This window comes from Piliocolobus tephrosceles, chromosome 6 (assembly GCF_002776525.5).
Source record: "Piliocolobus tephrosceles isolate RC106 chromosome 6, ASM277652v3, whole genome shotgun sequence".
Classification (NCBI taxonomy): Eukaryota; Metazoa; Chordata; class Mammalia; order Primates; family Cercopithecidae; genus Piliocolobus; species Piliocolobus tephrosceles.
The window spans coordinates 42,608,279-42,624,250 of NC_045439.1; the positions used below are offsets into that span (position 1 = coordinate 42,608,279).

At 38.7% G+C, this 15,972-nt stretch overlaps 1 protein-coding gene across 2 annotated transcripts in view; it reads right to left on the bottom strand.

Annotated features, from left to right (window-relative positions):
• Positions 1–15,972, bottom strand: part of SYNE2 (spectrin repeat containing nuclear envelope protein 2) — a 380,145-nt gene that overhangs the window by 234,171 nt on the left and 130,002 nt on the right. For both annotated transcript variants that reach the window (XM_023232104.2, XM_023232093.3), the window contains exons 17-25: positions 15,008–15,172; positions 13,921–14,070; positions 11,212–11,373; positions 7,287–7,445; positions 6,732–6,905; positions 3,566–3,700; positions 2,327–2,485; positions 418–629; positions 185–275 (exon numbers count right to left, since the gene is read on the bottom strand). In XM_023232104.2, the coding sequence (XP_023087872.2) occupies positions 185–275; positions 418–629; positions 2,327–2,485; positions 3,566–3,700; positions 6,732–6,905; positions 7,287–7,445; positions 11,212–11,373; positions 13,921–14,070; positions 15,008–15,172 (1,407 nt within the window). The remainder of the gene's footprint in view (positions 1–184; positions 276–417; positions 630–2,326; positions 2,486–3,565; positions 3,701–6,731; positions 6,906–7,286; positions 7,446–11,211; positions 11,374–13,920; positions 14,071–15,007; positions 15,173–15,972) is intronic.

Consider the following 15,972-nt stretch of genomic DNA (forward strand, 5'->3'; position numbering starts at 1 on the left):
ATAGCTTTGGTTAGTTGCATTCTCATTTGAAAATCAGTCTTTTGCATTGTGTAAGTGGAAATTCTCCATTGATAAAAACAATCGGATAATTATAACCAACACCTAATTAATGAGAACTGAATTATTGTACACTTGGTCTTTTACATGGGGTTTACTTCTAAAACACATTATCCACATTTAACACCTTTTCAGTTGATGGCTGATTATCTGATTTTGCAAATGGTGCCTCACTGTGGGAATCCCCTCCTCTATTCTCAGATGTGGAGATGGTCCCCCTAGAAAGGAATCAAAATTGCGTGTTTAAAAGAGAGCAAGAAATATGAAACCTAAACAAGCATGACTAATGCTTCATGTCATCTAACTGTGCAAAAGGCTTCGTTTTATCCTGAAGGGTAGGTATTCTTATGAAGTACTAACTCGTTTTTCGACGTGCCTCCCACTGTGGGCTGCAGTGTCATATGAATCTCGGAAGCACATTTCAGAAGTCTTTCTATCTTTTGTTCATAATCTTTGAGTAGTCTCTTCACTTCTTGTTGACTCTTCTGTGAAGGCAGCTCTTCACACAGCTCCCTCAGGACTTCCATGTGGTGATTAAGCTGGTACAGGCAGCCTTCCTCAGAAAAGCAGGCCTAATTGAAGAAATAAAGCAGGAAATGCGCTTCAGATGAGTTTACGTGATTATTCCATAAGGACTAGAAACTAACAGATGTGTGTGGTTTTAACAATGTGTTCTTGTATAGGCCATCTATGTGCTATAACAATAGGCGCTGGAGAAAAAAAGATGAGGGAGTCAGCCCTAAAGGAATTTTCAGTTCAGTAACCTAGACACACAAAGAACCAGCTTTGAGTGTGCTAAGTGTTATGATAGAGCCCACCTGCCTGAAGGAGTCAGAGAAACCCTGCCTCACAAGAGGGAAGCATCTGAACTATATGTGGATGAAAGGACAAGTTCTCCAAGTAAAAGGGGAGAGAGGTTATTTCCAGCAGAAGGACCACCAAGAGGACGAAAACCACAAAGATAATGAAAAGCACTAGATGTCTCAAAGGACCAGTACTCCCGTGGGGCTGGACTGCACAGCACAGGAGGGACGCTAAAGGGGTTTCCTGGGCCAGGCTATGAAGGAACTAAGTGGCCTTCTAAAATGTCTGGAATTGTCCTGGGGGTAAGATTTGTGGCTCAAAAGGACAACTCTGCTGCTGGTATAGAAGATGAGATGAAGCAATCATCATCATTCTGAGAAAAGAACCCTGGCTTAGATAAGTGGCAACACTACTGGAAAGAAGAAGCTATTCTGAAGAATACCAGATGGGGCTTGGCAACAGATTTAATTAAGCCTGAGTGGAAAGGAAGGGAGGAAGGAGAGGAAGGGCGTCATGAGACAGCAATGCCATTCATTACCAGGAGGCAGAATACAAAATGAACCTTTGAGAGGAGATATTATTGGTTCAGTTTTGAGCTCGCTGAATTTGAGTTCTCCGAAAAACACTGGTGATATCTACTAGTCAGTGAGAAATAGAACATAGAATTCAGGTGAAACGACTCAGCTGGAGAGAAAAATTGACGCACTATCATTGCAGAGAAGGCAGGTCAAACCCCAGAGTGCATAAAATTGCCTAAGGGAAGCATGAAATTAGCCAAAAGTGGAGGTGGAGACCCCCTTCTTCAAAAGCAAAACACTAAGATAATAGAATAAAAAGGAATATTTGTGAAGACACTAAAAAGAACTCACTGCAAATTGTATATTGCTTTGTATTTACATATCTACATCTATATTTATATATATCTACATAGATAGATTGATAGATAGATGATAGATAGATATAGAATTATATAAAGCAAGAGAGACTAACAGTGGGACAGCCATAGCAGTAGAAACTTAAAAAGAAATGAAAAAAAAGGGTCAGAAATGTCAAATACATAAAAGCAATCAAATAGGATGGAGACCAAAAAAAGATCATGAGATTTGCCCCAGCTGCTTTATACCCCGATTTGCTCATTTTCTCAAAAGTGCTTCTGAGGACACTGTATCCTGACAAAAGCCAACTATGGGTACTTTAGTAACAGTTGACACATTTGTGACCAGAGTCTGAGGACAGGGGACATTGAGACACATCAAGGGAAATCATAAAATATTAACTCAGTGCCGAATTTTCTCACTTCTAAAAAGTAAGAAGCACAGGCTCTGTGAAGCAAAGAAGTAATCATTCCCAGGGGAGAGGAGGGCTGGGTAATTTTCAAGTTTCATCCTAGACTAAAGATACACACAACCATTTAAGAAAAACCCCAAAATGATGACGAAATTTAAGTGGAAACACGTTATTGTACCTCATGTTCTTTGATGAGACCCTTGGTCCTTCCTCTGCGGATGAGTTTCTTTTCTTTATTTATTTGCTTTTCAAGTTTTAAAATATTGTCACTAAGCTTCCCTTTTTCAATATCTATTTTCAGTTGTTGAACATATAAAGACAGTTCATGATGAAGAGACTGCAAAAAAAAGGGGGGGGAATATATTAACCATGGGAACAAAATATACAAAAAAGTATAGTAACAATAAATACATGTGTAGTGACAAAAAGACAGAAACAAAGCTTAAGTGCCATTCTGATTCATCCATATATTTTGGGGGGAGATGTTTTAAAACATCCCAGGCCCATAAACATGGTTTTTTTTTTTTTTTTTTTTTTCTAACAACTAGAAATGTATTTTAGCTGTGAAAGGCACTGTTAAGAAAATGAAAAGACAAGCTATAGACTGAGGGAAACTGTATGCAAACAGATAACTGAGCCCATGGAGACATAAGTAAATGTAATGCGTATCCTGGATGAGATTCTAGAACAGACAGAAAGAACATCTGGGGAAAACTGTGAAAAGGTCAATAAAGTGCAAACTTTAGATAATAGTAATGTATCAATCTGTCAGAGTAAACTGCTAGAAAAAACAATGTATTAACATTGACCCAGTAATTGTATCAACGATACTATACTAACGTAAGATGCTGATAACAGAGGAATCTGGGCATGGGGTACACTGGAACTCTCAGCACCATCTTTACAGTAATTCTGTAAATCTAAAACTATTTTAAAGTAAAAAAAAGTTTACTTTAAAACAAGTTTTAGGAGGATCCTTAACAGTACATATTCAATCCTCTTACACATAGAGATACAGACACATACATTTTAATTATCACATTAATTACACATTTCAGTATCATTTAATATTAGTTGCCATTAATTACCAGAACACAATCTCAGTGGTAGATGCTTTCTACAAATCATTGCATCAATTCCGCCCAGTAGGTGGTGTTATCTCATTTTTATCAGGGAGGCTCCTAAAAGTTAACTACCTTGCTCAGGGTCATAGCTGCTGAATCCAGGTTTGTCTGCCACCAAAGCCTAGACCTATTCCGCTATGAAACTCTGTATGAACCCTGGGACTGTAGCCTGCAGGGACCAGCCCACCGGTGATACAGCATAGGCAGGAAAACCCCAGGAATGGCTCTGACAACCGACAGCCCAGGATCAGACATATAAAAACGTAAGTGCAGAGACATACGCATGTTCTTACCTCCCATTTGGCACAGACATCTCTACTCTTTTCTTCTAAAGACATCTTTATGTCCTCGGTTACATTATTTTTCAGTTCTTCAACAGCTTTCAAATACTTGGCCAGACTCTTTGTATTATAAATTATTAGTGCTTCCTAAAGAAAAAAAAAATGCAAACAAGATCATAGAAACCTCATTCTAATTCTACTGCCAAATCCTCAAAGTTAATTTTGGTATGTCTTTAACTGGTAAAGTAGGAAGGGGCTCTCTGAAGAACATCTGAAGATTTATCGGAGACTTCTCTTTGTAAATTGAAGTTGCTAGCCCTTTGGCATCTCTTGAATTCTTTTCAAAAGAGTGCCAAAATATTTATTATTCAAATGTAGTTACATATGAGGCCCAGATTAAGATATCTTCATGATATTCAAAATGATTTTTGTTACCCCATTGATAAGTAATTATAAAGTTCACAGTACAGGTTTAATAAGCCACTGGCTAAGTTTCCTATGAAGTTCTTAAGTATCGAGCAGATAACCATACTTCAGAAGCAATATAACATGAAGAGTCTACCAGTTTTGTTTTGTTTTGTTTTTTGTTTTGAGATAAGTTCTCAATCTGTCACCCAGGCTGAAGTGCAGTGGCACAATCACAGTTCACTGAAACCTCAAACTCCTGGGCTCAAGCAAGCCTCCCACCTCAGCCTCTCAGAACGCTGGGATTACAGGTGTGAGCCACCGTACCTGGCCAAGACAAAATTTATAGACAGGTTAACTATCGTGCATAAGCAGTTATGCTGAAAGGAGGCCAATTTGTTTCACCATCAACTTCAAAGTTTTGCCCAGGGCCACCCATGTTGGCAGTCTCTCCCCAGCAGCACACAAGAATGGAAACAGCCCTGACAGGCACGTGTCTGCTCCTAACCTGACATACTCTACAGGAGCAGAAACCTGGCCTAGGTAACCAGTGAATGACAGAACAAAAAAACAGGTCTGGGCCTGTGTGTGAAAAAGGCCCCTACAGGAGAGAGAAGATGAAAGTAATTCTCAGGGAGAAGCCAAGCAGGGTGGGAATTCACTCATTCACTCATTACACATTCTTATGGACCGGCTGCAGGTAAGGCACAATGCTGAGCTCCAGGGCCCTCCTCCGAGGCCTCCTGGAGGACTGCTAGATTTATGACCTGGGGAGACACCTTTACCCTGTATACTAGTCATAGCTGGGAGCTCCCACTGCCTGTGTGTGCATGCCTACCAGGGCAGGGATCTTGCTTCTGCTGTGAAAGTGTATCCACTTGACTAAATGCCATTGGCAAAATGTGGGAAAACCAAAAGGAAGAAGGTCAGGGAGAGGAAAATGGTGTGAGAACTGACACCTCCAGCCCTTCTCTGGTAAAGGAGCCAAGCAGATGGGCACAGTGGCTCACACCTGTAATCCCAGCACTTTGGGAGACCGACTTGGGAGGATCACTTGAGGCCAGGAGTTTGAGACCAGCCTTGACCAACAGAGTAAGACCTTTTTCCTATAAAAAATTTTAAAAAATTAGCGGGTGTAGTGGTGTGTGCTTGTAGTATCAGCTACTTGGAGGCTGAGGCAGGAGGATAGCTTGAACCCAGGAGTTGGAGGCTGCAGTGAGCCGAGACAGCACCACCGCACTCTAGCCTGGGTGACAGAGTGAGACCCTGTCTCAGAAAAAGAAAAAGAAAAAGAAGGAGCCTAGAAGCCTCTATTTTTTTTTCCTTCTCTTTTTCCTGACCAGACCATATCTACCCACCTAGAATCCAGCCTCACCATCATTTAAAACAACGATTCATTCTTAAGGTCAATTTAGTACTTTCAGGAACCCGGGAGTAAAAGTGGGAATAAAAGACAGAGGCAAGTGGTTGAAGGTGGCAGCTAGCAAAGTGCAAATGGCATGAGATCAAGCAGACAAGGGCTACTAAGGTCACAGGAAAAGCAGTGCTGAAATGACTCATAACAGGGGCCCAGCGTGGTTAGCAAACCAGAAAGCCAAAATAGGGTTGAGGCCCAGAAGACAGACGGAGGTCATACGAGAATGAAGAGAGGCTCCTATGGGGTGCCCTTTCATAAAGAGTAGGAGCAGGAATGGGCCACTGCCTTCCTGAATCTTTATTTCCCCCAAATGCCCAGCTCATTTTAAGTGTTCAATAAAGTGTGCTAAATGCTGAGCATGAATGAACAAAAGAGCTGGTATTACTCCACCTCTCCCATTTGCTCCAAGGTAGAGGCATTTAGCTTTGCTTCTAATTCCCCCAGCACCTCCCACTATGTCAATTAATAGTGAGTCTCTGGTTTGGTGACATCTTAAGCTGCAGCCTCAGCCTATCAAACCATAAAAATTAACCTGAACCTGTCTCTATACAAAACATTATTAGGTCTTTAACTACAGATAAGCATGCTTCCATGAATAACTTTTATCAAAGTATTTTAATAATAATGGTATTTTTTTTACATTCAGAGAATGTATGCAAAGTAATTTCATATGCCTTATTTTCACTTAAAGCCTCACAACAAATCTGACAGGTGGATAGGGCTGGAATTATTATGCCAATTTTACAAATTAAAGAGCCAGAGAAATTAAATTCTGGTTCAATGTCATAGAGTCGGCTGCACTCTTTACACCATATCACTGAGTACATTCAGCAGATCCACAATAAAATTTGAATTAAAAAATTCTATACTTCATTGGCCGGGCACGGTGGCTCAAGCCTGTAATCCCAGCACTTTGGGAGGCCGAGACGGGCAGATCACGAGGTCAGGAGATGGAGACCATCCTGGCTAACGCGGTGAAACCCCGTCTCTACTAAAAAATACAAAAAACTAGCCGAGCGAGGTGGCGGGCGCCTATAGTCCCAGCTACTCGGGAGGCTGAGGCAGGAGAATGGCGTAAACCCAGGAGGCAAAGCTTGCAGTGAGCTGAGATCCGGCCACGGCACTTTAGCCTGGGTGGCAGAGCGAGACTCCGTCTCAAAAAAAAAAAAAAAAAAAAAATTCTATGCTTCAATACTTACGTTTAGTAACCCAGAGGAACGATACATAATACTGGGAAATTCTTTTTAAGTTATAGTAACTCAGTATATAATTACTGTGAAGGAAACATCTTGATTTCAAACAAGATAGGCAGCTAACAATAAATGTCCTACATTTGATGGTTGAAAAGATTCCCACCTTGTATTTTGAAATGAGTTGACCAGGGCTCTCTCTTTGCCCCAGTAACTGCTGAGCCCTCGTCATATATGATTCAAGTTCCTTCTGGGATTCTTCCATCTTCAGCCTGATGTCCAATTCTGGTGAAACGTCGGTTGAGTTCTTCAACGCTGCAACGAGTTTTACCACATTGATCTTGAAGACAAAAAAATTCTCAAATTAACACGGGGACCAATTCTTAATAAATTATTAAGTTAACAAATACTTTGACCACTAGACAAAATATTTTCCCACTAGACAAAGATATTTAGATATCTATCTAAATTATGATAAATCTATCTAAATTATGGTAAATCTATCTAAACGTAGATATCTATCTAAATTATGGTACTTATATACTATGATACTTATATTTTCCGACATGCTCTAAATTATAAAGAAATAAAACATAAAGCAAAAGTAATATTTTACGAAACGTTTCCAAGCTACAGGGCTACCACTCCCCTTCACTGCCCACCCAGTGACCCCTCAGTTTTAGAGAACAGAATTACTAAATAGTGAATATTAAAGAGAGACCTGGACTTTCTCTTTAGCTTCTTGAATCTTTGCCTGAAGCCCAGTGGTGAGAACATGTTGAAAGGACTCCTGGCTTGAAATATTTTGTATATCCATTTGTAACGTATCTTCAGTTCTTGCCATAAGCTCATCATACATAGAGCCTTTGGCAATAAGATGCTATTAAAACAAATTGAAGTGAGATCACAATAAACATTCTTCTTATATGTTAAACATTAATCAAAACAATCTCAGGAAACCAAAAAAGTTCATTATTAATCCAAAATCAGGCAAATTTGCATTCTGAAAAATGATATTTTAAGGAGTCATTTTGAAATTTCATATTGATACAATCAGATTCTGAACATGTTTTATAGATTATTCTTTATACAGTAAGCACTTCAATAAAATAAAGAATAAAAGTAATACAAGGACAATAGAAAGAAAGTTGAGACAATGGTAATAAATCTTAAAATGAACTTGTTCCATGTCAAAGTAGTGGAGAGGAGAATCCAATAAATGTTACTGGAGAAAGTAGCCATTGGAAAATAATCTTTATACATCATAACAAAAATAAATTCCAAATGGGTCAGAAATATGAAACCACAAAAAGAAGACATTATCCATAAAAACCAATCTGCAGCCAGGTGCAGTGACTCACGCCTGTAATCCTAGCACTTTGGGAAGCTGAAGTGGGCTGATCACCTGAGGTGAGGAGTTTGAGACCACCCTGGCCAACATGGTGAAACCCCATCTCTACTAAAACTACAATATTAGCTGGTCATGGTGGCACACGCCTGTAATCCCACTTACTCGGGAGACTGAGGCAGGAGAATTGCTTGAACCCAGGAGGCAGAGGTTGCAGTGAGGCAAGACTGTGCTCCTGAACTCCAGCCTGGGTGATAAGAGCAAAACTCCATCTCAAAAAATACAATAAAATAAATGAAATAAAATAAAACTGGCGGTGGCTCATGCCTGTAATCCAAGCACTTTGGGAGGCCAAGGTGGGCGGATCATTTGAGGTCAGGAGTTTGAGATCAGCCTGGCCAACATGGTGAAACCCGACCTCTACTAAAAATACAAAAATTAGCCAGGTGTGGTGGCGGATGCCTATAGTCCCAGCTACTTGAGAGGCTGAGGTAGAAGAATCTCTTGAACCTGGGAGGTAGAGGTTGCAGTGAGCCAAGATTGCACCACTGCACTCCAGGCAGGGCAACAGAGCAAGACTCCGTCTCAAAAAAAATAATAAAATGAAATAAAATCTAATCTGCTATCTCACTGCAGAGGGTCTTTCCAGGCCTAAGAGTAGGGACACACATAACTGCATAAATATAAAAACTCTGCAGTGCAAAATAAAATAAACAAAGTCAACAACTCAGCAAAAATATTTGACACAGAAATGAAAATGGATCACAATTCAAAGAGCTTGTATAATTCAATTTAAAAAATGCCAGGATCCCAAAGAAAATTTTGAAAATACAAGAACAGATAATTCACAGAAACAGATGTCTAATAAATATATGATCATTCAATATTACATGTAGTCAAATAACTACGCATTAAAACAATAAGGAGATACCACTTTTCCGGTCACAAGTTAGCAAAAAATAATTTTTTAATTACAACTCACAGTGGCATGCAGATATGGTCTGGCTGTGTCCCCACCCAAATCTCATCTTAAATTCCTACTAGTTGTGGGAGAGACTCGGTGAGAGGTAATTGAATCATGAGGGCAGATCTTTCCTGCGCTGTTCTCATAATAGGGAGTTGCCCTGCACAAGCCCTCTTCCCTTGTCTGCCACCACTCTCCGCCATGATTGTGAGGCATTCCCAGCCACGTGGAACTATAAGTCCATTAAACCTCTTTCTTTTGTCAATTGCCCAGTCTCAGGTATGTCTTTAACAGCAAGGTGAAAACAAACTAATATACATGGGTATTATAAAATAGAAGTTATAGTGTGTGATATCAACTATGTAAATGTTGATTGTATTTGTCTTGGGGCACTGGAATTAACAGTGATTTCAATTTTTTGAAATTAGCACGTTCATTTATAATTTCAATTTTTCCCTCTTTTAAATTATAAAACCAACAAAAAAGCTCATGTAATTAAACAAACTGAAAAACAATAGAAAGGCACAGCATGTAAAGAAAATATTCATAGCCAGGCGTGGTGGCTCACGCCTACAGCACTTTGAGGGACGGAGGCGGACAAATAACTTTAGCCCAGGAGTTCAAGGCCAGCCTGGACAATACAGCAAAACCCTATCTCTACTAAAAATAAAAGAATTAGCTGGGCGTAATGGTGCATGCCTGTAACCCCAGATACTTGGGAGGCTGAAGTGGAAGGATCACTTGAACCTGGGGAGGCTGAGTGAGTCATGACTGTGCCACTGTACTCCATCCAGCCTGGGTGACAGAGCAGAACCCTGTCTCAAAAAAAGGAAGAAAATATTTATTTTATGTCTACATATTTATGTCTAAAATAAAATATTTATTTTATTTTATGTGTATTAAGAGCTGGGAATAACACAGGATTAAGATAGACTCAGTTACTGGTATATCTTTACAGATATTTTTCTATGAATATAAATGCCTTATATATAAAAACACAACTCTGTTTAAAAACCACAAATGAGATTACATTATCTCATTATCCATACAGTTTAGGAACTTGTATTTCTTACTTTAGAATATATCTTGATCCAATATTTTGATCCAATGAATATCTACTTAATTCTTTCTTAATAGAAATATATTTCAGTGTGCTTGTATGTTCACAATAATTTTTAAATTATTTTAAAAATTTTTTAATATTTAATTTCTACCTCATTTTTTTCATGAAAATAAATTCCAGATAGAGTGGATAAATAAATACTAAAAATAAAATCAGAAAAGCACTGGCAGATGAGATGGCACGATAAATTTATATAATATTTTCAAAGCAATAAAAACTATCACACAATGAAAACACAAAATGCTGAAATACACACTTTTCAGAAATGTAGGCTTAGAAAAATTATGTAAATGTTCCTTTTTATTCTAGGAACTTCCCATCTTGTTGTAACTTATGCTCTGTAGGTTTTATAGCTGAGCTGGAACTCAGTAAAAACCTCAATGATAACTCCTTTCCCAGGAGAATTCAGTGATATTAAAACACACTCTTGCCTCATTGCCTTTCAATGAGTTGACTGCCTGAGAATAAAGACAGAATGGAGATCTAACAACATGAGTCACTCTGCCCGCATTGAGTAAGGAAAGGAGAGTGGCTTCATCAGTGGGTGAACTTTCAAAGCATAGATTGTATGATTTTTTTTTTTTTTTCTAGAAGGAGTCTCACTCTGTCACCAGGCTAGAGTGCAATGGTGCGATCTTGGCTCACTGCAACCTCCGCCTCCCGGGTTCAAGCAATTTTCCTGCCTCAGCCTCCCGAGTAGCTGGGACTACAGGTGCATGTGCCCCCATGTCCAGCTAATTTTTTGTATTTTCAGTAGAGATGGGGTTTTACCATATTGGCCAGGATGGTCTCAATCTCTTGACCTTGTGATCCACCTGCTTCAACCACCCAAAGTGCTGGGATTGCAGGCGTGAGCCACCGTGCCCAGCCTGATTGTATAAACTCTGTACTGAGCTATATGAGACTGAACTCACTCATTTCTTCACTGTCCTCTGGTGCAAGAGAATATTTTAACCCACATGTTATGACTAAGAAAATAAGTCCAAGAGTTTAACATTCGTAGGTATTATCAGTGGTCTCCTAATCTAACCTCTGCTTTCAAGCAAAATAACAACAAATGATCCAGGGATAAAATCCATTCATTTTTTAAACACCCAACAAAGAAAAATAAAACTGTAGGCTTATTACTACTTACTTTAAAACTTTCTATTTATCTTAAAACATAAATGCGCAACCATGAAAGTACCCTCTCAATACTTTTACACTCATACCTTCAAAGATTCTTCCATTGAGGTGTCCACATTATCTTGATCCAAAACAGATTTGGCTTCTGCCTCCCAGATTTCCACTTGTCCAATGAGTTTTTCAACATCTTTAGCCACTTTTAGTTGCCCTGTGAATTCTTCATCTTCTTTTTCATGTTCTTCTCCAGCCTACAACATTCAAAATTACCACTGAAAATGTCGGTATGTACATAACAAAATGATTTTCCTTTTCAAAAAGTTACACCTGTAATCCCAGCTCTTTAGGAGGCCAGGGCAGGAGGATCGCTTTAGGTTAGGAGTTTGTGACCAGCCTGAGCAACAAAGTGAGACCTCATCTCTTCAAAAAATTTTAAAGTTAGCTGGACATAACAGTGCGTGCCTGTAGTTCTACCTACTCAGGAGACCGAGGCAAGCGAATGGCCTAAACCCAGGAGTTTGGAGCTATGATCATGCCACTGCATTCCAGCCTGGGCAACAAAGCAAGACCCTGTGTTCAAAAATAAAAGATAAAAAAGTTACACCACTTTCTTTCCTGAAGAGTGCTAATTAAACATATTTTAACGACATAAGACGTCGTTCTTTGACAACAATAACTTTTTTTGTTTATATGAGGTCTCGCTTTATTGCAAAGGCTGGAGTACAGTGGCAAAATCACAGCTCATTGCAGCCTCAACCCCCCAGGCTCAAGTGATCCTCCCACCTCGGCTTCCCGAGTAGCTGGAATTACACGTGTATGCCACTATGTCTAGCTAATTTTTTATATTTTGTAGAGACGGGGGTCTCACTATGTTGCCCAGGCTGATCTCAAACTCCTGGGCTTAAGTCCCACCTCAGCCTCCCAGTATGAGCCACCATGCCTGGCCAATGATAACACTTCAAAATAGTATATATCACTTTGCAAATTAAAAAGTTTGTTCAGGGTTTCTTACTTAATTATAATATCATTCCTATCAGATACTACTTTCTCCATTTTACATGTAAGAAGATTAAAGTTAAGTAAATTACAGTAAGTGATGGTAAACACATTTCTAAAACTCATACATGATTTAAATAAATATAGCTATTAGTAATGGTAGTTGTAAAATATCAAGAAGAAACTCAGAATCAAATTTCAACAAAATTAAATCTTTTCCCCATTAATAATCTATAGGTTAACATACTATCGCTTTACATGATAGATACATTATTTCTTAAACTATATGTTGACAAATTATAATGGCTTATATTTATGGAGTACACAGATACATTTATTTATTTATTTATTTATTTATTTATTGATTTTGCGATGGAGTCTCAGTCTGTCACCCAGGCTGGAGTGCAGTGGTGCAATCTTGGCTCGCGGCAACCTCCACCTCCCAGGTTCAAGCAATTCTCCTGCCTCAGCCTTCCAAGTAGCTGGGATTACAGGCACCCGCCACCACTCCTGGCTAATTTTTGTATTTTTAGTAGAGATGGGGTTTCACCATGTTGGCCAGGGTGGTCTCGAACTCCTGACCGCAAGTGATCCGCCTGCCTCAGCCTTCCAAAGTGCTGGGATACAGGGGTAAGCCACTGCTCCCAGCCCAAAGATACATTCTTAAAGTTGTTTTTAATCAGATCCCTATTTTATTTATTTTATTTTAAATAGAGATAGGGTTTCACTATGTTGCCCAGGTTGGTCTCGAACTTCTGAGCTCAATCAATCCTCTCGCCTCAGCTTCCCAAAGTGCTAGAATTGAAGTCATAAGCCACCTTGCCTGGTCAAATCACATTTTAAATGTATCAGAAGACTCTAGTATTTTAAAGCACACTGCAAAAATTCAGATCATTCCAGATTTTCTAAGTAGGCATTCTTTACGCTGGCACTCCATCATGCCAGTAGGTCCCAGTCAGTTTAAAAGTAGTTTAAGTAAAGCTGTATAAGTTATCACAAAGGTGGAACGTTTCCCAAGCCATAGGTATTATATCTTACAAGTATATGATTTTTAATTTATTTTTGGTTCTTTTCCCATACTTTTTCCTATAACGTCATCCTCCAAATTACCCAACAAAACAAGGAAGAAATAGAATATTTTCCCCCATTTTGCAGAAAGGAAGCAAGACACACAGAGGCCAGGGGTTAGCTTAAAGGTAGCCAATTTCTGTGCACTAGTCAGAAGTAATCTCAAGAAAGTAACAACTCAATTTACACTGCTCAGAGTCAGGACTGCTCTGTGAGTCTGTGAGAGCACAGTAAGTGGAGTAAGTAAGACTTTCATGCTAAAGACTTCATGAGGGAAAACATTTAAGCATTTTCCTAGGAAATGACCATACATTAAATGTTATCTAACAATTCACACATTTACCACCATCTCAACAGTATCTTTTCTTTCTTTTTTTGAGACGGGAGTCTTACTCTGTCACCCAGGCTGGTGTGCAGTGGCTCGATCTCGCCTCACTTTCAACTTCCACCTCCCAGGCTCAAGTAATCCTCCTATCTCAGCCTCCCAAGTAGCTAGAACCACAGGTGTGCAAACACATGCCCAGCTAATCTTTCATATTTTTGGTATAGACAGTTTTGCCATGTTACCCAGGCTGATCTCGAACTCCTGAGCTCAAGCGATCTACCTGCTTTGTCCTCCCAAAGTGCTGGGATTACAGGCAGGAGCCACCGTGCCCGGCAATATCTTTTTTATTAATAGCAAATTTAAATTATTTCTATATGCAAGTGAAATATACAAAGGATGATTATTTTACCTTTATATGTTGATTAGAATTTTCAGGAAGTTCTATTGACATATCTGTTGAAAACTCAACAGTTACTTTTTCTTCTTTAGATAGAATATTTCCAGAATTGTCAAAAGTGGGCTGATCCTGTTTTTTTATCATCAGTGGCAGGTTCATTTCCTATATAAAATTAATTTCATGAAATTTAATACTCATATTTTTATTTTATGCTAATATACATTACAAACAGGAAGTGGACATAATATATTCAAATATATGTTTAGGATTAAACTATAACCATGTTATAAAATGTGAGCTTTTCACATAAAACACCTATGTCTCAAATTGTTAAGAATCAGTTGAAAAAATATTTTATAAAAAGTCTGCTTTTATGAGGCACTATGCTACATATAAAGATAAATAAGGCTCGGTGTATGTTCTCAATGAGCTGAAAATTTAGTAGGCAAAACAATGCTTGTTTTTCCTTCATGGTAAGTGAATTTTAATTAGACAGCTCTATAGTAAAAAAGGTTCAAGAATTAAAAGCTTTCTCAGGCATATACTCAAGAAAGGTTTAAGAATTGAAAGTGCTCTTGGGCATACACTCAAAGAAAACATGTGTCCACATGAATGTCCATAGCTGCATTGTTCATAAAAACCCAAGTGAAAAGAATCCAAATGTGCATCAACTAGAGAATGGATAAACAAAATGTGGTATATCCATACAATGATTTATTATTTGCCAATAAAAAGGAATGAAGTACGATTACATTCTATAATATGGATGAACCTTAAAAATATTATGCCAAGTAACATAAGCCAGTCACAAGAGATCACATATGATTCCGTTATGTGAAACGTCCAGAATAGGCTAATCTATAGAAAGACAGTGGATTCGTGGTTGCATAGGGCTGGAGCGGGGGGCATTGGAAGAAAATAGGGAGTGACTGCTAGGGTTTCCTTAGGAAGTAATAAAAATGTTCTAAATTTTTTATGGTAATGGCTACATAACTCTGTGCGTATATCAGAAATCAATCAGTTATGACCTTACAATGAGTAAATTGTATGGTACATAAATCATATCTAAATAAAGCTGCAACCAATCAAAAGAACTTACAAGTTGAGTTTTTGAAACCAATTTTCTCCATCTTTTATTCAACCTTCTCAGTTCTTTAGAAATAGATGATCCAACCACATCATTGCTGACTTCGACTAAGAAATTTCCTGCTTCATTTAAGGCAGCATGTTCTAGATTCCACTGGGCTAGTGTCTCAAAGGGTACCTACACAACACACAAGCAACATACTATCTTAATGACATGATACTGTCTTTCTATTATGCATAATAAATGTTCACCAAGGCTTTTTTTTTTTTTTTTGAGATGGAGTCTTGCTCTGTTGCCCAGGCTGGAGTGTAGTAGCGCAATCAAGGTCATGGCAACCTCCGCACCAAGACTAATTCTAAGCAACATTCTTTGCAAAGACTTTGACTTTCCCCTTAGAGGAGTCTGCCAACCCTGTTGGTCTAGCTCTTCACTCCTAAGTGCTAACTGGCGAGTGCCAGCTGTCTGTCATCACTCCTGGTCCTGGACTTTTAAGATGCATCTGATCTCTCTTTCCACATGGCTGATGAACTTACAGCAGAGGTTTCCAAACTTGTTTAGTTCATGGAGCCTTAATTGTCTCATTAATTTTTTCAGAGAGTCCCTAGGCCAGAAATATTATCTAACAGTTCCCATTTTCAGTAGTCAGGTTCAACAACTTAGTAGCAGCATGGTATCCAACAGATGGATGTTGTTGTGTCTCCTCCAAATTTTAGAGTGTTCTGTAAGTTCTCTTAGTTCTCTTTGATAGCTCAGGGTTTCTTAGCAGTTTGGGTATTACAACCTTAGAGTGTTATTTTTCTCTGAGTTATGTACATTTTTATAGACAATCTTTAAAGACAGAAGGACTGTTGGAAGACAAAGATTTGAAATTCTAGTACTAATACAGGTGACAGAAGTGATGACTCAACCCCTAAAATGCTCTTTTTTGCACTCTTACAGTTATCACAAATTTTACTTTAACACAAATAATCTATTTT